The sequence below is a fragment of the Thalassophryne amazonica genome, chromosome 17, assembly GCF_902500255.1.
Source record: "Thalassophryne amazonica chromosome 17, fThaAma1.1, whole genome shotgun sequence".
NCBI classification, from domain to species: Eukaryota; Metazoa; Chordata; class Actinopteri; order Batrachoidiformes; family Batrachoididae; genus Thalassophryne; species Thalassophryne amazonica.
In genome coordinates, this window is record NC_047119.1 from 20,807,054 (window position 1) to 20,831,706 (window position 24,653).

Genomic DNA, 24,653 nt, shown 5'->3' on the forward strand with positions numbered 1-24,653 from the left:
TAGACTTGAACAGGAAAAAACGTCATGAATCAAATGATTTTAATACTGTCTAAGCCTGTCAGAGCTTCGATTTTATTAACAGTCATTATAGCCGAACAAACGGCGTTGTCGCATCTCACAAGGTGGACAACTGGGCAGTTTTGAGAACATGAATCAAATGGTTCTTCACTGTTTTCAGCCTGTAGGAGCTCCCTGACGCTTTTTAATTAATGATCGTTAAAGCCGAACCAGTGTTTTGTGAATGAACAAAATGCACAAACGTAAATGCACAAACTCCCGCATTTTTGTGAAAATTATGGCAATCATTAGAGAAATTTACTTTGATATAAAAAATATTTAACATGCATTTTACCTGCATGTCTTGCTAAGCCAGAGGAACATCATAAACTAACCCGTGCGCCGTGGATGTGCATGATTTCTACCATAAACTAACCAGTGCGCCGTGGATGTGCATGATTTCTATTGTTGCCAGTTAAAAAAAAACTGTGCACAAAGCAACTCACCTTTGCTGTGATGATCTGAGACATATCTTATGATGATGATGTTCACGGATCCCGCAACAAAGTATTTGTATCCCTGACGAAATAGTTGTAGATGTCTGTGTACTGAATATCAGGAACATATTTGCATGCCAGCAGCTACAAAAACATCTGCAAAAAAAAAACAGGTCCTGAAGGCCAGTCCACACAGTGTTCTTCAGTTACCTATCTTGCGCTGACTTCGCCACAAAAATGATTTGCTCTTAGGTTCTGGAATTTTGGGGTGGTGGCTACGTGGTTAGTGCGCTTGGTTTCAATGCGGAAGGTTCCGGGTTCAAATCCCACCCCTGCCACATTTTCTCCATGTAATGTGGAGCTTGCATCAGGAAGGGCATCGGTGTAACAACCTGTGCCGAATAAACATGCAAATCCACCATGCGATCTGCAGTGGCGACCCCGAGGTGAAAATGATGGCGCAGCCGAAGGACTTACTTTTACGCTACTGTAAACACTTGATTTCTTTTAGCGATTTTCCATTCAACATGGAGGTATACCATTTCAGGGCTTGGTTTGATGATGTCAGTGCATACACTCTGTTGACTGCTATCGCACAGTGACTCCTGCTGGCCTCTGTCACATTAGTAAATTATGCTCTTAGTATACGTTCTAGCTCCTACTCTGTTGATTGCTTGCATGTACTGGGTACGGTTGTGAATTCCAGTATCTTTGGTGCCATTGTCATAGAGCTGGTCAGGATGGCCAAAAATTTCTATTGTGTTATAATTTTGTAGCAGGGACAGTCATGGTATACATCACAGTATATTTGTTTGCCTTAAAATTTCAATATAAATGTTAAAGGTACAACTGTATTACTATGGCAACTGTGTTGCAGCTATTATAATATTCTTGTTACTAGTATGGTTGGGTAGTTAATTAAAGATGTGTTGAAACTGACAGAACCTCAAAACAATTTAGTCTTACTTTGATGATTCATTTGATTTATGGTGTGCTGTGGACATTCTATTTATAGCTGTGTCCCTCAACCTCTGGTATTAAACCATGCTCCTAGTGTACAATTTTGGTTACATTTACCACATTAAAGTTTGATGTAAATGGAACAATTTACAATTTATTAATTTATATAGCGCCAACTCACGACAAAGTCGCCCCAAGGCACTTCACACAGTTCACAACAACACAAATTAATCTAAAATCAAAATTAAAAGCAAGAAAAGCACAATAAAAGATAAAAACAGTAGAATAAAAAGAAATTACAAAGCAAACACAAACAGATTAATTAATGATAAGACAGTCTAAAAAAGTGGGTCTTCAGTCTTGATTTAAAAGTCTCCACCGTGTCAGACTGCCTAATAACAGCAGGTAGATCATTCCAAAGACCACGGTAGGAGAAGGCTCTATACCCCACAGACTTCTTGTTCATCCTCAGAACACACAGAAGCCCTGCGAACGGAAGGGCCTCGCAGGTACGTAGGGCTTAACCAAGTCCTCCAGGTAGGAAGGTGCCAGTCCATGAACAGTTTTATAAACCAACAGTAAAACTTTAAAATCCGATCGGCAGAAGAAACACGGTAGCCAATGGTAAGGGAGGCCAGATATCGGGAGTAATGTGGTCAAACCATTCTACTTTGATGGTCAAAAAGTCTGGCGCAGCATCTGTACCAACTGAGTCCCTCGAATGCTAGCCTAGCGGCAGGCCAGAAAATAAAGCATACAACTAATCCAGTCTGGAAGAAATAAACGCACGTATGAAAAGTCCTCAGCATCAGCCATAGACCAGGATGGGACGAATCTCGCCTCACATTTCACAGATGAAAGAAGGCAGTCCTCTCCTATTGTCTTCTAATGTGGGGGGCCAAATAGACAATGAGGATCGAAAAAATACTCCAAAGATTCATCACCTTTGTCCCATATGATGCACAACACACGAACCAAAATTAAGCGCCAACTGGTCAAAATGATGCCAATGTCTGGCTGGACCAAGAACCATCATCTCAGTCTTATCAGAATTCAAGAGTAGGAATTACTAGACAACCAACTTCTCACAGATATAAGGCAATCTTCCAGGCTTTTATATGGGCAAGATTACAGCAGTTACCTGCATGTACAATTGAGTATCATCAGCATAACAATGAAAGGCAATCCTGTAATGCTGCAGATATGCCCAAGGGGGCGCTATATAAAGTGAGGAAAAGCAAGGGGCCTAACACAGACCCCTGTGGAACCCCAAATTTCATTTTACCAAGGCCAGAAGTAGTGTTATTATACACAACACAATAAGAACGACTGGACAAGTATGACGTCAGCCAAGAACGGGCCACAGGTCCTTAAACAATTTTGTTGGTATAGGATCAAATAGGCAGGTTGTGCTTTTTGTAGACGTCACGAGCTTTGCTAGCGCGTCTAGTGAAATAGTATCAAATTCTGTAAATCTAGGTGTCACCTCATTATTAACACCCACCTCCACAGCAGGGTGCAGAGATTGAGCCAAAGCATGTTTAGATATGCGCAATCTAATGTCTTCTATTTTCTTCTCAAAGTACTCCAAGAAGTCTTGAGCTATAAACGGAGGACTAACAGGTGACCGACCATGGATAAGAAATGCTACAGTATCAAACAAAAATTTTGAATTGTGCTTATTTTTATTGATCAAATCCGAATAGTAAGCCCGCTTTGTAGTCCATAGTGCATGCTTTAACTCTGCAACTGCATCATGCCATGCAGAGTGGAACACCTCTAATTTAGAGCTACGCCACTTCCGTTCCAGACCTCTAGCCTTCTGCCTGAGGTCCCGCAAGTAACCATTAAACCAAGGCGACTGCACTTTGGGAAGGCAAGGCCTTAATAAAGGAGGCGCAATCTCAAGTGTAGTTTTGAGTACCGAATTCAAACCATCCACCAGACTGTCCACTGATTGAGCATTCTGCAAAGTTGAAGCTAAAAGACCAGGCAATCTGGCTTCAAGTTCAGTCCTAGTTGAAGGTTTAATGCGTCGCCGCAGTAATAGGCCAGGTTGTTGCTCCAATAAATGCGGTAATGTAAATGTAAACTTAATAAGTGAATGGTCAGAGACCACCAATGCAAGGGGCAGTATACCAATATTCATGACAGCAATACCACGTACCAAAACCAAATCCAGGGTATTACCACTAATATGTGTCGAGCCCTGAATACACTGCTGAAATCCCAATGCATCTACAATCTCTATAAATGATTTACAGAGGGGATCAGAAGGTCGATTCATATGAATGTTTAAATCACCCATAATCAAAATATTATCAGTATTAGTTGACAAGTTAGAAATAAACTCACCAAATTCATCCATGAATTCAGAATATGGGCCAGGGGGCCAATAAACAGTGACAAAATAACACTACTGATGTCCATACTTCTGCCCCAAACAATATGTAACATCATGGGCAGAGCGGATAATCAGATGCTCAAACGATCAATACCTGTGACCCCCAACAGTTACTAACGTAAACCTAGACTTATAAATAAAAGCAATACCCCCGCCCTGCTTCATACCACGGGAAACATGACTAAATGTATATGCCGGTGGGCACGCTTCATTCAGGGGAAGAACAACTGTAGGTTTAAGCCAGTCCACACAATGTTCATTAGTTACCTATCCTGCGCTGACTTCGCCACAAAAAAAGAATTTGCTCTTAGGTTCAGGAATTTTGGGGTAAAAAATGTAATGTAATGTAAAAAATGAGTGCCTACGTTTAGTGCATTGAAATGTTTAATACATAGACAGTAGCTAAGATATGAGGTCCTTCATTTGGGTGGAAAAAAAATCACAGCTTTATTAGCTGGAGAAATGCACAAAAGAGTCAATTAAGGAAAATCATTCATTAATCATAACTGAGAGAAGTAATTTCCTTTGGACCCCCTCCCCTTTTTTAATGAGGGTGATGAGTGCATATCCAGTATAGACTTGGCACAAGTTTTATGCCTAATGCCCTTCCTGATGCAATTCCAGATGTGCATGGAGTATGGGTGCAGGTGGTCCTGAACTGGGAACTTTCTGTTCAGGAAGCAACTGCACCACCTGCTTCCACTTCTGTGCAATTTGATATTGATTTGGAGTCATGTCACCCAACACTGATTACTAGGAAATATTTCAGATTGTGCTGATGTATTTTAGAACATTTATGGACGGGGTAGCGAAATCCACTGGTCCGAGGACCTGGACCAGTAACTTTTGACCTATGTCGAGTAAATATTTTCCCCTACGAGACCAATGTCTACAACCCCAATTCCAATGAAGTTGGGACGTTGTGTAAAATGTAAATAAAAACAGAGTACCATGATTTGCAAATCCTCTTCAACCTATATTTAATTGAATACACCACAAAGACAAGATATTTAATGTTCAAACTGATAAACTATATTGTTTTTGTGCAAATATTTGCTCATTTTGAAATGGATGCCTGTAACACATTTCAAAAAAGCTGGGACAGTGGTATGTTTACCACTGTGTTACATCACCTTTCCTTCTAACAACACTCAATAAGCGTTTGGGAACTGAGGACACTAATTGTGAGTGTCATGATTGAGTGTAAAAGGAGCATCCCCAAAAGACATAGCTGTTCACAAGCAAAGATGGGGCGAGGATCACCACTTTATGAACAACTGCATGAAAAAATAGTCCAACAGTTTAAGAACAATGTTTCTCAACGTTCAGTTGCAAGAAATTTAGGGATTCCATCATCTACAGTCCATAATATAATCAGAAGATTCAGAGAATCTGGAGAACTTTCTACAATTAAGTAGCACAGCCGAAAGCAAACATTGAATGCCCATGACCTTTGATTCCTCAGGCGGCACTGCATTAAAAACTGACATCATTATGTAAAGGATCTTATCTCGTGGGCTCAAGAACACTTCAGAAAACCATTGACAGTTAACACAGTTCATCACTACATCTACAAGTGCAAGTTAAAACTCCACCATGCAAAGCGAAACCATACATCAACAACATCTCGTGAATATATTCTCTGGGTTTATAGACGTTATTGTATTTGCGTTTGTTAAATTCCACGTGTCTTAAATGTCGCAGCAGACATGGATTATCTGGAATTTTATTTTGGAGAGATTTCAGGGCCTCTACTGCCATCTACTGGTCAGTAGTGTTCATGGCAGTTCATGGCAGTATTCGTCCTGAAGATGAGCAGACACTGTATATTTTTAATCACAAGTTAAGTTTTTTCAAACTTAATTTACAAAAACTCTCGATGGGAGACATCAAAGTTTAAAAACAAAACGACCAAAAACAAAAAAATTACAAGACAGCTCTGCGGTGTTTGCACATGCACAGTGCGAGCGGTTGGATGCTTGTTGCCCCTCAGCAGCAGGAAACCCTCACGACGGCCGACCAGAATAATATCAAACAGATTTGATTTTCATTCGACCATATGATCAGCAATCAGGAGGTGGTCGTGAGATGTTAAACGCAGCTTGTTACTCAATGTACACTACACGATGCAGGACGCGCAATTAACCTGAAACTCGGTCCAAAAAATTCTCACATGAATAAAAAAATCATCTGAACATTCTCACATTCTCTCCACATGCAAAACATGTTGTGATGACACTTCCGGGGCTCTGTAAAAATGCCTGTTTTTACAAATAAAAAATGGAATATTTTACAAAAGCACATCTGTAAACACCAACACACGACACGTCACATTAACGTGTTGGTTTACATAGTGAATGACTGAACCAATCAGTCTTTAGCAGAGGCACATTTTACCCAGAATCCTTTGCGATCTGTCTGTGTTTGTTAGAAAACCTCAGAATTAGTGCATTATTCAACATTAAAAGATATGTTATATTTTAACTTTGTACAAACGACAGAATTGACATTAATGGAGTTATTCTATCAGTATTCATTTTATTTATACACCAAACCATAAGTCAGTATGACTTTATTTTCCAAGACCTCCGCCTGACCGGAGCGTTGTGATTGGTAGAGAGATTGTGGATGTGCCTGGACATGCCAGAACATGTCCCGTAAGGCTTCATCACGGCATTGGAATGTGCCGTTCATTTCCAAACTGGACGCTGTGTTTTATCCGGGATGTCGTCTGACTAGCACAGAAATTGTGAAAAGACGTGGACATCAGCACTTTTTCGGCACATTGAGACAGACGTGCGGAGGAATTCTGCGCGTCGCGGCGGTGCCGCATGGCGCAAAGCAACGCCGTGATGAAGCCTCACGGGACATGTTCTGGCATGTCCAGGCTCATCCACAATTTCTTGGATAATCACTCGATGGAAAAACCACCAACAGCTGTCTGAACGCCATCTCAAAGCCGTCCTGTGAGACCAAAACGGAGATGTTCCTTTGTCTCGCTCCATCAGCAAATCGGTCGTGACACGCGAAGCCTCCGCTCGACTTTCCATGACAAAATCTCTTGTTAAAAGTGAAATCTGCCGGAAAATGGTTGATGTCCAGCTCTTGTGATAACCAGAGAAAGTGCACACGACGGTCTCGTATCCACAGAGCCATCCATTTAGAAATGATTTGGTGGTTTGTAGCTCTCAATAGCGGCACGGAGCGCGGCGCACCGAGCGTCCTTAAAGCAGTCCTTAAAGCCGTCCTTAAAGCTGTAGTAACGGTCCTTATTCTCTGTGAAGCCTGTAAAATTTTCACCGAAAGCCAGATAAATTTTTCTAATGGTTTCCAGCTGCCAGTCTCTAATAGTTTCTTAAAGAATTCTGAATTCTGGGGAAAAAAAGCCCAAATCATTCCGCCATTTCCTGACAATGAAAATCCGCCGAGAGGGCTGGATCACTCCTCACTCAAAGCCTGCTTACAGGCGAATGACGCAACCGACAGGCATGGAAAAACTCACGCATGCGCACGAGGGTTCAAGCTTGTCTGACGCAATCACACGTGATTCAAATCCATATGGTTTTTGAAAAAAATAATAAGGTCGGATAATTTTCTAATAGACCTCGTAACATGATTTAAGTGAAATGTTTGTAAATAAAAACAAAACTAATGATATTGGTAGCAGTTACAGTCATGAAGTAAGGAACAACTGATGATTCATGAAGTATTTATGTCGGTACTTGGTATCGACGAGTACCCAAATGTATGTACTCGTACTTGTAGTCAGTCAAAAATGGTGACAAAGGTTAATTTCAGTTTTTACTGGGGTCACATATTAAAGTTGCTCCAATTTCAGTAAAAAAATTATGCAAATTATTGTTTGGGTTAATAGGGTTTGCACCATCTGTCATGCTTAGTTATCATGTTACAGGGTAACATGTCACATGTCATAGAATTCAATCGATGTTGACCTTGTTTGACCTTTGCTTTGGAGACAAAGCATTCAACACAGAACTATTTTGTTTATTGATCCTTTTATTTCAACCAATAATTTGCATAATTTTTTTGCTGAAATTGGAGCAACTTTAACTTTTGACCCCTGTAAAAACTGAAATTGACCTTTGTCACCATTTTTGCTGTTTTTACCCCATAACTCCAGAACATTCCATCATAGATGGCCCAAACTATACCTTTTTGGAATTGTTATGATCAGACAAATAATGTGATATAGTTTGGACATTTGACATGATTGGAGCATTTTTAAAGTTTGACCTCTGTGTAATTCTTCATTGACCCCTACCTGGCTACATCTACCACCCTGGGATGGCGATCATACATTTTTGTGTCGGCCATGATACACTGTGGCTGGATTCTATGTGTTGTTTTTTTTCCCCCCTTAAGTGGTACCGATTAGGTCAAAATTCATGACTGGCTCATGGACTACATTCTGCGAATCATAGAATGCACCCTCCCACAGCACAATTGTTCACTATTTCAACACATTCCATGTGAAATTACACAAAACACCTGAATTCCAAATGTAAACAAATCTGTTCGTTCCGTCTGCTTCAAAACACAAGCCAGACTAGCTCTGAATGGATGAACCCTATGTGATGTCACAGAAATCACTATTACCAGAGGACTGCAAATTCTGAGCTTTTCAAGCAGCAGATGGAATCAGGCTCTCCATGTTTATGGCTTAATTTCTCAGCATATAACACCAAAAATAAAATTCAGTACACCAGTATTTTCATTATTCTTTCTAGATTTTAAATAAGCTCATTTGACATTTCATTCATCAAAGATGTGCCCTTTTAAAGTGACAGACCCATACAATGGATTGACTTTAATGTAGTTGCATTCTGCATTGTACAAGTATTGGATTGGGACTCTGTGTTGGCAGATACTAAGAGTTAGTGTTTGACTGATATGGGTTTTTCAATGGCCGATACAATATTTAGAGAGCCGGGCTGCCAATGGCTGATATATAAAGCAGTTACTGTTACTGCTCCTGCATGAATGGGCAGCACATCTGTCGCTCCTCGTTCTGTCTTTTTTTTCATCCTGCTACTACCTCTGTTGATATGCACTGCACTAAAATTAGGTGTGCAAGGAAGGACTTGCTGAAACTCCGGACAAATGCCGTTGCTGGGGAAAGGCATGCGATTCTTCTACCTGGGAAGACGTGCTGGATACTAACGCAGGGCCAGAGCTGTGGCTAGAGTCGCCAAACGGAGGATTTTTAAACCACCAGTCCCCTCCGTGGTGATGGGTAATGTCAAGGCGCTGTCAAATAAGATGGATGAACTTACCACGCTGATTCGGTGCAAATCGAGCTACATGGAGAGTAGTCTACTTCTGTTTACGGAGACGTGGCTAACCAGCTACGTACCGGATGCTAACGTGGACCTACCCGGCTTTTCCACCGTGCGCGCTGACCGGGATCCTAGGACCAGCAGGAAGAGCAAAGGTGGGGACCTTATTCTGTACGCCAACAAGCGGTGGTGTCATCCTAACCATCTGACTGTCAAAACGGTGATATGTAGCCGGGACTTGGAGCTGCTAGCTGTTAGCATCAGACCGTACTACGTACCACGTGAGTTTTCCCACGTCATCGCGCTCTGTGTTTACATTCCTCCGAGTGCCAATGTGAAGACAGCGCTAGAGTCCATCTACAACGTCACTACAGCGCTTCAGTCACAACATTCGAATGCTTTCTTCATTATTTCTGGTGATTTTAATCATGTCCCATTGGACACTACTCTGCCCTCCTTCCACCAATATGTCACCTGTCCCACAAGAAAAACTAAGACCATTGACCTGTTGTATGCAAACACCATCAATGCATATTCAGCTTCCCCCCTACCTTCACTAGGCAAATCTGACCACAACCTGGTCCACTTACGACCCACTTACACTCCTCTGGTTAAAAGGCAAACAGTGATAACCAGGCCTGTTCGAAAATGGTCACCTGAAGCAGAGGATGCTCTCAGGGACTGTTTTGCCACCACAGACTGGAGTGTTTTGGTTGACGCTCATGGAGAGGACCTCGAGGGGGCGGTGGGCTGTCTGTTGGATTATCTGAACTTTTATATGGACCAGGTGGTACCAGTCAGAACTGTCAAATGTTTTGACAATAACAAGCCGTGGATCACAGCTGAAGTGAAGGGGCTCCTGAACAGGAAGAAGCGGGTGTTTAGGAGCAGGATTGGGAGGGGTGAGAGCAGTGCAGGGGGAGCTCAAACTTTGTTTAAAGCAGGCTAAAGAGGAGTATGGTAAAAAGCTAGCGATGATGCTGTCTAATAAAAACATGCAGGAGGTCTGGAGAGGAATGAAAACCATCACTGGCTGTGGCAGTAAGGGCAATCTGGGTTGCATGGACATCCAGAGAGCTGAGGAGCTGAACACCTTTTTTTAATCGGTTCAGCTCACCCCGGACCAACCCCCCACAGCCTACTGTCATCTCCCCAGACCACCCCTGCCCTGCCTCTCCCCCATGTGCCTCTTTCTCTCCCTCACGAGTCCCCACCTCAACTCACCCCTCCTTTACAGCAAACCAGGTGACTACAGCACTGCGACGTCTCCACCCTAGGAAGGTTGCGGGACCTGACTTGGTTTGTCTGAGGCTCTTGAAGGCCTGTGCTGTGGAGCTGGGAGAACTGCTGCAATGCGTCTTCAACCTGAGTCTGGGGCTGGAGAAGGTTCCCTTACTATGGAAAACATCCTGTATTGTGCCAGTTCCCAAGATCAGTCGCCCTCGGGAGCTCAATGACTACAGGCCAGTCGCTCTCACGTCACACGTGATGAAAACATTGGAGCGACTGGTTCTGCAGTTCATGCAGCCCCAGGTGCAGGCAGTGAGGGATCCTCTCCAATTTGCCTACCGGGAGAGGGTGGGTGTTGAGGATGCGGTCCTCTATCTCCTACACTGTGCTCTTAAGTACCTGGATGGGGGGGGCGGTGTGTTGTGAGAATGCTATTTTTTGACTTCTCCAGTGCTTTTAATACCATCTACCTCAGCCTTCTCCAGGATAAACTCAACATCATGGTTGTGGACCCCCATTTAGTGAGCTGGATCTTAGACTACCTTACCAATAGGCTGCAGTTTGTCCGGGTGGGGGACTGCAGGTCTTCAACTCTGACTTGCAGTACTGGAGCACCTCAGGGCACAATGCTCTCTCCTCTCCTCTTCACCCTCTACACCACGGACTTTCGTTACAACTCCATTACTTGTCACATGCAGAAGTTCTCAGATGACACTGCAATTGTGGCATGTATTCGGGAGGGGGACGAGGGGGAGTACAGAGGCCTGGTGAAGGACTTTGTGCAGTGGTGCCGGCTGAATAAGCTCCAGCTGAACACCACTAAAACAAAGGAGATGGTGTTGTACTTTCGCCGGGCGCCACCCTCTCCGCAGCCCATTAACATCGGTGGAGCGGAGGTGGAGGTGGTCTCCACGTATAAGTACCTGGCACTACATCTGGACAATAAGCTGAACTGGGCAGCCAACATGGACGCTGTTTATAAGAAGGGCCAGAGCAGAATGTATTTTCTCAAAAGGCTGGCCTCGTTCAGAGTCTGCCCTAAGTTAGTGCACCTGTTTTATCTGGCTATTGTGTCCATTGTTCTTTTTTATGCTGCGGTGTGTTGGGGGGGCAGTGCTTGTAAGAAGGACATTCATCGACTGAACCGGCTCATTAAGAGGGCTGGTTCTGTAGTGGGTCTGGGCTTGGACTCTGTGGAGACAGGGGTGGAGCAGAGAACACTCACAAAGACCCATGCCATCCTGTATGATGAGAGTCACCCTCTGAACTCTGTCTTCTCCATCCAGAGAAGCTCAGTAAGCTCGAGATTTCTCTCATTGAGATGTTCTACAGAGAGACTGAGGAACTCATTTGTTCCGCGTGCCATCAGGCTGTTTAACGAGGCCTCTGCTGGGAGGAGCAGGAGGGAGAATGTGCTTTTGCAGCTAGTTTTAGTTATTATTTATTTATTTTTGTGGTGGGCTTTGTTCCTTCCATTTTATTGTATCTTTTAATTCTCTGTCCTAGGAGCATGGACAATGCACAATTACCCTTGGGATCAATAAAGTATCTATCTGTCTATCTGTCACGTTCTTTGTCTCCTCACTGAGACCACGTTCAGACTGGGTTTGGGGCAATCTGGATTGCTTTCTAGCTGGATAGTGTTCAGACTCATCCTACACATATGTCCAGTATGGCTCAAGCCAAATTCAAGATCTGATTCGAGCTCTGTGCGGCGTGCGGGCGTGGATCTGAACATCAGATACACACACGCCCGGCAGACTTTCTTGGGAATCATGGCGTCCAGTGCGCAACTACTGAGTATGCCTTGTAAGGTCTTGGCGTGCACTATGTATTTCTTCGGCATCTTGTGGCATCTGCTGCGATTTTCTGCTCGCACAAGGGAAGCAGAACAGATTGCACCCCTGTGTAATGAGGTTTTAGGTACTGCTATGTCTAGCAGACTGATTCTGCTCTTTTGAACTAGACTAACCTGGCACTGGCATGTGTCGTCTGCTGTTGGAAGTATTCAAGATAGTGCTGTCGATTGATTAAAAATTTAATCAAGTTAATCATGTCTATATTTCCCGTTGGCTTAATAAAATCTGTCTATCTATCTATCGATCTATCTGTGGATCATTGTGTGCAAAAGTTTGTGCACCTCTGATAATTTTCATGATTTTAATGTATAAATCATTGTCTGTCTGGATCAGAAATTTCAGTTAAATATATCATATAGCAGATGAACACACTGATATTTGAGAAGTGAAATGAAGTTTCTAGTATTTACAGATAGTGTGCAATAACTATTTAAACAAAATTAGGTAGGTGCTTAAATTTGGGCACCCTTGTCATTTTATTGAGTACATTTAGCGCTAATTATTAGAACACAAAATTGGTTTGGTAAGCTCATTGACCCTTGACCTCCTTACACAGGTGAATCCAATCATGAGAAAGGATATTTAAGGTGGCCATTTGCAAATGTTTCCCCTCTTTGCATTTCTTCTAATGAGTGGCAAGATGGGGGCCTCTAAACAACTCTCAAATGACCTGAAAACAAAGATTGTTCAACATCATGGTTTAGGGGAAGGATACAAAAAGCTATCTCAGAGATTTTAGTTGTAAGTTTCCACTGTGAGGAACATAGTGAGGAAATGGAAGACTGCAGGCACAGTACTAGTTAAGGCCTGAAGTGGCAGGCTAAGAAAAATCAGTCATAGTTAACCCACAGACCTGTTCCAAAACACGATCTTGCTGCAGGTAGTGTCTCTGTGCATTGTTCAACTATACAGCACACTTTGCACAAAGAGATGCTGTATGATGCTGTAATGCAGAGGAAGCCTTTTCTACGTACAGGCAACAAACGGGTATGCTAAAGCACATTTAGACAAGCCAACTTCATTTTGGAATAAGGTGCTGTGGACTGATGAAACTAAAATTCTGAGTTATTTGGACATAACAAGGGGCAGTATGCATGTCTGAAAAAGAATACAGCATTCCAAGAAAAACACTTGCTACCGACACTAAAATTTGGAGGTGGTTTCATCATGCTGTGGGGCTGTATGGTCAGTGCAGGTACTGGGAATCTTGTTAAAGTTGAGGGTCACATGGATTCCAGTCAATATCAGCAGATTCTTGAGAACAGTGTTCATGAATCAGTGACAAAGTTGAAGTTGCGCCGGGGCTGGATCTTTCAACAAGACGACCCTAAACACTGCTCAAAATCTACTCAGGCATTCATGCAGAGGAACAAGTACAATGTTCTGGAATGGCCATCTCAGTCCCCAAACCTGAATATTATTGAAAATCTGTGGTGTGATTTTAAGTGGGCTGTCCATGCTCAGAAACCAACAAACCTGAGATGTTTTGTAAAGAAGAATGGTCCAAAATACCTTCAACCAGAATCCAGACTCTTATTGGAAGCTATAGGAAGTGTTTAGAGGCTGTTATTTCTGCAAAAGGAGGATCTACTAAATATTTATGTATTTTTTTCTGTTGGGACGCCCAAATTTGTGCACCTGCCTAATTTTGTTTAAAGAATTATTGCACACTTTCTGTAAATTCTGTAAATAAATTTCATTTCACTTCTCAGATATCACTGTGTTTATCTGCTGTATGATATATTTAACTGAAATTGATGATCCAAACAACCAATGATTTATAAAGGAAAATCATGGAAATCATCAGGGGTGCCCAAACTTTTACATACAACTGTAACTATCATCGATCAAGTATGCTGTTACCCATGGCTAGTTATGGTTGCTTACTGCTGTCCAGTGGTCTCCTGTCAGTGCAGTAAACGTAACTTTGGACAGCTGCTCCACGTTTTTTGGCTTTTCATTTCCATACAGTTCGTGAATTCGGGTGACAACAGTTCCCCTTGAAGGTGTTCTATATAATGGGTCACCTGTGGCTGTCTGCATGAGATCCTGAAACACCTCATCTTCAATGATGTTGATGGGTCTGCAGTCTCCAGCAACCCATTCAGCGACCACATTATTTAACCTAGTTGTTGCGTTTTTGTTGACAAGTCTGAGTCTGCTGCCCTAGTTTCATGACCGCAGCTTGATGATCCCACGTTGTTGTTAGCATCTTTGCTAACATTAGCAAATATTGTTTGCTCGAAGGTGGTATTTAGACTTGTTGTGCTTCAATGGAAAGACAGTTCATCACCACAATTTGTACACACTTTAGTATTATCTAGACTTCCATTAGGCAGCTTTTTAAGTCGAAAACTGCCACGAAACAGATCTGGGTCTTTCTCCTCACTCATCACTGCTGACTGTACTTGCCCCACCATTCATCTTTCATTCCAGGAATGTAAACATCCACACAGGATATATATATATATATATATATATATATATATATATATATATATATATATATATTTTTTTTTTTTTCCCCCTCATCTTCTTTTAAAAACCTTGTAAATGTTCGAATGGCCCAAGCAGTGGGTCAGCCCTCTGAGTCTGGTCTGCTTGAGGTTTCTTCCTCAGAAATGCCAGAGCGAGTTTTTCTCTTAGCACTGTTACCTTTCTGCTTCCTCATTTGGGTTGGTATGGTTAGACCTTACTCGTTTGATGTGCCTTGAGGCAGCACTGTTATGATTTAGTGCTATATCAATAAAATTAATTGAAATTGAAATTGCACTGTCTGAAATGTTCTTTCTGCAGCAGCCAAGGGGGGAAAAATACAGCTGACTTCCCAGTTTTAAGCTAGCCTCCGCGTTCATTCCGTTCTGAACTGTCTGGATAACTGTTTTGTTTAATCAGCCTCATGAACATTTTAATTGGCCAATGCTGACAAACAAAAAAAAAGGCATAATTAATCACTTGGCCCATTAACTGGTTGACCGTTACTTGATATTAAATGACTCTGACCAGAATTGGGGCAAAAAAAAAAAAAAAAAAAAGTTGATCAAGACATCCCTACTGTAAAATATGAGGTGTGACCACATTTATTTTGTGCTTTAGAATGAATTTGCCAACAGTCCCAAAAATTACCTTTTTTTTCTTCCCCCAATGCACAGCTTTGGGGGAGGTGATGGTCTAGTGCAGTGATTTTCAACCTTTTTTGAGCCGCGGCACCCTTTTTATATTTACAAAATCCTGCGGCACACCACTGTCACGTGTCACGCACCACTAACTCGACTGTCTCTACACGGTGCGTTAGCAAGATGTGCGGTACAGATATGACGTAACATAGTATACTATAGTCATGGAGCTGTATATAAGAACTAGAGAGCGCAGTCCCAACGCTGCACACTAAACGAAAACGTCCCTTCATGGACAGCGACATGACGTCTCCTAACCGGGCAAAATATTGACGAAGTACCCGGATGTTAATGCATTTTCAATGGAGATTCGCGACTGAACACACTCAGAAAAATGCTCACAAAATACGTGTTAAAATGCCATTTTGTCCTGGATATCGAGCCAGTAAAATTAAATTACATTAAAGTATGTCAGGAAAGTATTAAACTTACTCTGACACACACACATTCACAAATATTAGTGTTGAAAGTTACACGGATCTGCGCTGATAAGCTACGCTGCTTGGCTGAGCTGCTGCTGCTGTTCAACGCAGCGCGGCTCCTAAAACCATCACAATACATTTATATATATTATATTTTTACATAATTATCCTTTATTGACCGAGTTTCATTCATGAAGTCAGTGGTGTGTGTGTGCACATCTCTGTGTGTGTGGCAGCACAGCGCGGGTCATTAATCTCATTATTTTAAGGTGCAAAAACTCCCCAGTCTTGTCCAACAATTTTTAGTCACTAACGACAAGAATTGTAACTAGACATTGGTCTAGCAGTGGAAAATATCAACTAGACATAAGTGAAAATAATGATCCGTGTCATCGGGCGACACAGGTATGGCATGAGACATACAGCTGTTTATCATCCAAATATCACGAACAAAGTGACAACAATAACCAAAACCACTTACTTATGGAAGGAAATACTGTCTCCCTTGTTCCTCCGTTTGTGACTTTGCCAACATGCGCAGCTTTCCGGCATATTCCACCTGTTTCTTGACGAGACTAAGTGAACTTCTATGCACACAAATCACTAACTTGCCCGGAATTAAAATGGCGATCACGCCTCCTTGTCGGCACACGGCTCAGCGCTACTGCGCGCTTTGCTGCCATCTACTGGAATAAAAGAGCATTACACCATCTCCCACACTATTACAGCACATACACCCGATAATGGTGATATTTGATAATTGCCCACGGCACCCCTGACGATCGATCACGGCACCCTAGGGTGCCGCGGCACCCCGGTTGAGAATCACTGGTCTAGTGGTTAAGATGTTAGGCTTGAGATCAGAAGATCCTCGGTTCAAATCCCCACCTGACTGAAAAATCACTAAGGGCCTTTGGGCAAGGTCTTTAATCCCTTATTGCTCCCGGTGTGTAGTGAGAGACTTGTATGGCAGCACCCTGACATTGGGGTGAATGTGAGGCATAATTGTAAAGGGCTTTGAGCATCTGATGCAGCTGGAAAAGCGCTATATAAATGCAGTCCATTTACCATTTGCTTTATCTTACCTGAACAAAGTCACTCTTTCCATTTTCTCTCTCTCTCTCTCTCGCTCTCTCGCTATGTGAAGAAAAGTTAGCAAAGCAGATTTAACAGGGTTTTCTCTCAGGTTTAATTGAGCTGCGGTGGTGGAGAAGTGGTTTGTGCACTTGGTTTAAATGCGGAAGGTTCCCGGTTCAAACCCCATCCCTGCCACCTTTCTCTACGTATGTGGAATTGCATCAGGAAGGGCATCCGGCGTAAAACCTGTGCTGATTCAACATGCAGATCCACCTTGGATTTGCTGTGACGACTCCAAGTGAAAACAAGGGAGCAGCCGAAGCGCCTTACATTTTTTTCCTCTCTCTCTCTGAGGTTCAATAACTGTTAGTAACTGTGGCTAATTGGTGGTAGTTCCAGTTAGCTTCATGGAAAGTTGATTAGCCACACATTAATTCAAAAGAAAAATTAAAATATGCACAAATGAAAATTCAAGACGGCTCGTATGTGAATTGTTGCTAGTGATAGTATTTTATTTTGTGCTATGTGCGCTATCCAAAACATTTTGTTGGATATTAATGCGGGGCCCCTATGTGACTTTGTGCTGCTGGTCTTCAGCCCAGGCAAACCTGGGCTTTAATTTGCCCTGGCTGTGTTTACTGACTGAATGCGGCATATTGATGATGGCGATGGGCTGGTTGTCTGCCTGCATGGTGGGAAGTGACTGGCTGAAATTTGATATGCAATTTTGATTCCTGCTTATAATGTTTTGCAGTTTGGAAAACTTTTAATTATGATTTGCAGGAAACTGTCTTCATTGTTAAGGATAATCTGCATAATGGTGTTTGAATGTATGTTCTGTCAAACATAATTTGATGATATATTGGCATTCTTTCTGTCATTCATAGCAAATCACTACTAGTTGCTGTCTTTCGCTTACATCTCAAACCTGATGAAACTTTGAAATTTACATAATTTAAGCAATACCCGACCCTTACGGTGTGGGTGTTCATTTTCTCTGTTGTTATTTTTGAAAACCATCTGGCCATATCGTTAAGGATTACATTTTCCTCTAGTGTTTTGTGCATTGAGTTATGATTTCTCCTGTTTTCATTACAGAATCAGAAGGCACTGGGAAGAGGCGCAAAGAAAAATTTCCATACTCGATGACATTACATCGCAATGTCCGATCGTTTGGGGCAAATATCCAAGTCCAAGGATGGGAAAAGCAAGTATTCCTCACTCAGCCTGTTTGACAAGTACAAGGGAAAATCAATAGAAACTCAGAAAAACGCAGGTAAGTAGTTCAGTTTACACACGTTTCGATGCCTATACACACACAGAATGTTTATTATTATTTTTGGCTTGGGCGAGGGTTGTTTACTCAGTCCTTTTAAAATATGTGATATGAAAGTTACCTTTTTATATGACTTCCTTTATGACTGACTTTATTCTTGTAGTAGTTCCACGACATGGCTTACAGAGTCTTGGAAAAGTGGCCACAGCCCGGCGTATGCCCCCACCTGCTCACCTGCCCAGTTTGAAATCTGAAAACAAAGGAAACAATCCCAATATAATTATTGTGCCCAAAGACGGAACAGGATGGGCAAACAAGCAGGAACAACCCAATCAAAGGAGGTAAGAGGATAAAGGGTTATATACTGCAGACCTGCATCTAATATAAATATTGTTTTAATGTTCAGGTAAATTGTGGGCTCTACAAGTATTTGTTTTGCTTCATGGTCATCTTTTGTTCTGAATTTGTATTCTGGCATTTATTAGTGTACTTACTCTTGTGGTCATATTTCTTGTGCTTGAAACAATTGTTTAAAATGAGCAGTATCTACAAATGCTAGCAGGATGAACTAACACTCAATATCAAGGTAATTTGGCAAGGCCGTCTTACTACTGTATAAGTATGTGCAACTATCCCTTCATCTGAGCGCCACCAGTAATAAGTGCAGTTGTGATTGGTACAATTTTATGTCATGTCTTTCTGCTGATAAGCACAGGTACTAAGGCTGGCGTGGCCAGACTAATTCCCAACTAGTCCCATCTTGAACCTATCAGTTCATTTTTGATTTCCAAGGACGATACCATTGGGTGCAGAGTGCCGTGAATGGCATACTAATGCATTGTTTGTATTGGTGTTATCACATCATAGCTACAGTTAAGCTAGATTGCCAGATGCAGCATCCATTTCATATGGCTTGGAGTTTAACACATGGGTTAAAGTTCTCCGTCACCGCGAAGGATTTCCATCATTTGGAAAATTTAACCACACATAGGCATGCGCACATGGTGTCATGCGTGTTTTGGGGCCGAAATATGATAGTCTCACTGTCAAAGCAACATCCCATTCTGCGCTAATCAAAACAGCAGCAATGTCAGCGTGGACTGCGGAGGAAGGGACTGTGTGAATTTGCACTCCTCTCCGCTCTGTTTACTGCTTGCTATGAGCCACGGTCCTTCTCCTCTCTGTCTTTGTGGGAACATTGGCAGACACTCCCCAAGTAGAGCGAGGCGTGGCTTTGCTTTGAACCAATGAAGCAATGATCCAACTCTGCTTCGATGGTTTGTCGCTTTATCTTAATTTTCCCCCGCTAAAACTCTAAAGAGCATATGTCTGTGAGTAATATTTGCGTTTTTTGTATTAAACCGACCTGTTATGGTCTTCTAAAACAGTTGATAGATGTATTTTATAACTTAAAAACGGGACCGACGTTAACGTGTTAGCATGTGAATGGCGTTTTCAGTGATAAAGTTAGCATTAAGCAGTTCGCATCTCAGCAGTTTGTGTGCATGTTTTCTGTATAATAAATAATGGCTTAGTGTTTGTTGTCGTAAAAGAGTCAAATGTATTACGAATTATAATTTATTTATTTTTTTATTTATATATTAATAATAATAATAATCAGAAGAATCAGAATCGCCTTTATTGTCATTGTAATTTCCATTACAACGAGATTTGAGTGCAATTCCAAAAATCTGCTTTCTGTGGTGCGAGTAATTTTTAGCCAAATGAAAGATCGTGAAATTTAACGGTAAATTATTCAGAGTATATGCACACCTAATATAAACATAAGGTAAAATAAAATGAAATGTGGACTAAGTAATGTAAAACGAGAATTATATACAACTGGTTAAGTTTAATGACAATTTGTTTCGGTCAAACCACATCTAAGCTGTGTTTTTACACAAAAAAATAAAATGCAGTAAATTGCACATTTGTGTCTTTTCCATGAAAATAACTTATTAAAGATCACATATTACACTTTAGTCTAGCCTTTAAAATACTTTTGTGGACTCTTGCTGTAATATGTCAGTGGTTGAGATAGTTTCTGTAGGCATCTAAAAATGCTCATAATCAGATGAAACCTGATGGAAATCTCTCAAAATAAAACAAAACATTATTCGAGTTATGTTTTTGACGAAAATATAACATTCTAACTTTATTACAAGGTCAAACGATGTTGCGTGATAAAGGCCTTTTAATAATAACTCACTTCAAGAAGTAATGGCAAAACTCACATGCAAGTTTATTAAAAAAAAAAAAAAAAAAAAAAAAGATTAATCGATTACTAAAAGCACGGTGGCTTAGTGGTTAGCACTGTTGCCTCACAGCGAGAAGGTTGTGGGTTTGATTCCCGTGGCCTTTCTGTGTGGAGTTTGCATGTTCTCCCCGTGTTTGTGGGTGTGTCTGTGTTTGTTTGTCTATTTGTGGCCCTGCGACAGACTAGCGTCCTGTCCTGGGTGTACCCCGCCTCGCGCTCTATGACTGCTGGGATAGGTTCCAGCCCCCCGCGACCCTTAATTGGACTAAGCGGTAGAAGATGGATGGATGGATTACTAAAATAATCGTTAGTTGCAGCCCCAGTTTGTTTTAGGAGTGAGAGCATTTTACAGATTAAATGTGAATAAGCCAGTTTTGAGTTTCTCAGTGCGCATGCGTTTTCAAAACTGGTGACAATGTTACTTTATGCACAGCAGAACAACGTTGTCAGTTGCTTTAGGCATTAATTTTGACTGATTTTTTTTTTTATTGACTGTACAGCAACGCAGCACCCATTTGGTGCATTCACCGGATTAGAACAAATCAAAATTCTACAGAAGACAAAGAATTTTTACTTGACAGTTTGAAGTGCGTTTTCTTTGTTTCATTAGACTTCATACCCATTAAAATTCACCAGAATATACAAAATTTGACTTGCTCTTTTAAAAAAAAAAAAAAGTCTGTGGGAGATCCCCCAGACCCCCCATAATCAATACTGTGTTTTTACTTAACAGTTTGAAGTGAGTTTTCTTTGTTTCAGAGGGCTTCATACCCATTAAAATTCACCAGAATATACAAAATTTGACTTGCTTTTTAAAAAAATGTTCTGGGGGAGCACCCCCAGACCCCCCACAATCAAGACTACACCCCACCCCCACCACCCTTTTATGTACCTTTATGTTCAGGTTTTGCATTCTTTTTATGCTTTGTCTGTCTCTCCTTAGAGGCTGTTTAGAATTGATTTGTATGCTGTATAATAATATATGTGTTTATTGTATTTATTGAGGAAAAAACAGTGTGTGCCCCCACTACGCCACATTTTAGGGAATTGCTGGCATTGATTTTTGCCAGGAAAAAATTTCAGTCAGATGAAAATTTATTGCTTTAACTCATGGTTTAACATAATACACAGACCTTTGGTATGATATTTCGTACCATTTGTACGTAAGGTGAACTTCAGCCGTGAGAGCAACTAATGGAGAAACAACAACCACTGGGTTTTCACTGTGCCTCATTGTTTTAGCAACCAGCGGGGTCAGTTGGTAAATTAAACTTTCACCAAATGCTGTCTGAAGTATAGCATACACATCTTTCTTGCCAAGAATGGGTGTAAGTTCAGTTTTTTTTTTCTGCTTAAAAAAAAAGCCCACTATCCAGTTAGTTTTAATTGTGATGCAATAGAAGATCCAAAAGATGGTTCTACATCAGTAGCATTCATGTTGGTGGTACGTGGGGAAAAAATAAAGAAAAGCAATTGGGTAGAGTGGGGATCCCTTTCCAGGACAGGCATGTAGTACAACCCCAATTCCAATGAAGTTGGAACATTGTGTAAAATGTAAATAAAACAGAATGCAGTGATTTGCAAATCCTATTCAACCTATATTCAATTGAATACACCACGAAGACACGATATTTAATGTTCAAACTGATAGACTTTTTTGTTTTTGTGCAAATATTTGCTCATTTTGAAATGGATGCCTGCAACACGTTTCAAAAAAGTTGGGATGGGGCAACAAAAGACTGGGAAAGTTGATGAATGCTCAAAGAACACCTCATTGGAAACAGGTGAATGTCATGATTGGGTATAAAAGGAGCATCCCCAAAAGGCTCAGCCATTCACAAGCAAAGATGGGGTGAGGATCACCACTTTGTCAACAACTGGGTGAAAAACTAGCCCAACAGTTTAAGAACATTGTATCTCACCGTTCAATTGCAAGGAATTTGGGGATTCCATCATCTACAGTCCATAATATAATCAGAAGGTTCAGAGAATCTGGAGAACTTTCTACACGTAAGTGGCAAGGCCGAAAACCAACATTGAATGCCCGTGACCTTCAATCCCTCAGGTGGCACTGCATTAAAATCCCACGTGTAAAGGATCTTACCGCGTGGGCTCAGGAACACTTCAGAAAACCATGGTCAATTAACACAGTTCATCGCTACATCTACAAGTGCAAGTTAAAACTCTACCATCCAAAGCGAAAGCCACACATCAACAAGATCCAGAAATGCGGCCGCCTTCTCTGGGCCTGAGCTCATTTGCAATGGACAGACACAAAGTGGAAAAGTGTGCTATGGACTGATGAGTCCACATTTCAAATTGTTTTTGGAAATCATGGACGTCGTGTCTTCTGCACAAAAGAGGAAAAAGACCATCCAGATTGTTACCAGCGCAAAGTTCAAATCCAGCATCTGTGATGGTATGGGGGTGTGTCATGCCCATGGCATGGGCAACGTACACATCTATGATGGCACCATCAATGCTGAAAGGTACATCCAGGTTTTGCAGCAACACATGCTACCATCCAAGCAACATCTTTTTCAGGGATATCCCTGTTTATTTCAGCAAGACAATGCCAAGCCACATTCTGCACGTGTTATAACAACGTGGCTTCATAATAAAAGAGTGCGAGTACTTGACTGGCCTGCACAAAAAGTCTATCCGTTTGAACATTAAATATCTTGTCTTTGTGGTGTATTCAATTGAATATAGGTTGAAGAGGATTTGCAAATCATTGTATTCTGTTATTGTTTACATTTTGCACAACAGTCCCAACTTCATTGGAATTGAGGTTGTAAGTGCAGGTGAAATCACAGCTCCCTTTCTGGGCTTCTGTAGTTTCCTCTTAATTAAATACTGACATTGCTACCAGTGGGAATGTTAACACCCATAGTGAATAATTCCAAACAACTGTCTCAGGTCATATTTTAATGCTGCATTGGTTTGTGTTCACTGGTCATACAGTAACCAACAAGATGATGTCTGAATTTTAAAAAAAATCTGTCTTTTCACCCTTTGTCTAGTTCTATTGTGTCTATACCACAGCTGCTGGAGTTGCAGCCGCAGCTGGCTTTACAGAAAACTGTCTCCAATCTTCAGAAGCCCTCTCCAGTAGCCAGCCAGGAGGTGTGTATGTGTATATATGAAATTAAACTGCAAGCTATAAATTAGTTGTGGGATGTTGTGCTTTTTAAAATTATTACATATATGCTTAATCAACTTTTTATTAATTTATGTTAACATTGAGAACCACTCTGTACAGTACATCACTGCAGGGTAGATTTGAACTATCCAGTAGGCAAGTAAAACATCTCCTGTTTGCAATATGTAAAAGTGCTCAACTCCCACAGCTGATGTGACATACATATCCTTTATTCGTGCGTGTGTGTTCACAAACATATTTAGCTAATTGGGTGTGATTAGCGCAGGGAGAAATGGAAACCATCCAAAGCACTTGTCCCTGAGGAGATAGTTGGCTGTAGGTTCTGCATCACGGTTGCATATAAGGCAAAATGGACAGTAGGAAAGCTGAGAGAAACTTATTTCTTCTTGGTCTGAAATGTCAGCGAGACCTGATACAGCCAAATGATTGTTACCTTGGTTTCCTTCATTTCCACAGAACACAAACACAGGTGGACCAAAGCAATGGGCCCAGCTAAATGGAAAGGCACTAGAGCAAGATGGTGAGTCATTTGACATCAGTTTATCACTGACCGCAAGATGTGTTGAATATCAAATGACGTACTCACGGTGATATCCATCTTTCTTACGGTCACATTTTAATGAGTTTTACAGTTAGTGGAAGGGCACTCATCTGTTGATGTGAATCGTATCATTTTTCTCTCTGGCTCTTGTTTTCATCACATTAGGTTCAAGGGCCTCAAACCGACTTCAGCCCTTCTCTCACGAGGAATTTCCCACACTGAAGGCAGCTGGAGAACAGGACAGGGCTGGCAAGGAAAGAAGCGGCTTCGATCCGTCGTATGGGCCCGGACCAAGCCTCCGCCCCCAGAGTAAACATAGACTCACACAAAGTGTGGCAGTGTAAAGTGGTGGGAGAACAATAGGAAAGTTGAGGCAGCTTTGTTGTGATTTGGTGCTATACAAACAGAATAAATTGAATTGAAAGTTGCATGGTGAGTGGGTAGAAAAGCATTTGGTAGGATGATAGGAGGAAGATTACCTGAGATAAGGAGAGATA

The 24,653-nt window shown here is 41.5% G+C and overlaps 1 protein-coding gene across 6 annotated transcripts in view; it reads left to right on the forward strand.

The window, feature by feature from the left end:
- Nucleotides 1–24,653, forward strand: part of prrc2b (proline-rich coiled-coil 2B) — a 71,362-nt gene that overhangs the window by 3,533 nt on the left and 43,176 nt on the right. For all 6 annotated transcript variants that reach the window (XM_034192348.1, XM_034192351.1, XM_034192350.1 and 3 more), the window contains exons 2-6: nt 18,018–18,195; nt 18,359–18,536; nt 23,476–23,578; nt 24,072–24,135; nt 24,322–24,465. In XM_034192348.1, the coding sequence (XP_034048239.1) occupies nt 18,081–18,195; nt 18,359–18,536; nt 23,476–23,578; nt 24,072–24,135; nt 24,322–24,465 (604 nt within the window). In that variant the 5' untranslated portion in view covers nt 18,018–18,080. The remainder of the gene's footprint in view (nt 1–18,017; nt 18,196–18,358; nt 18,537–23,475; nt 23,579–24,071; nt 24,136–24,321; nt 24,466–24,653) is intronic.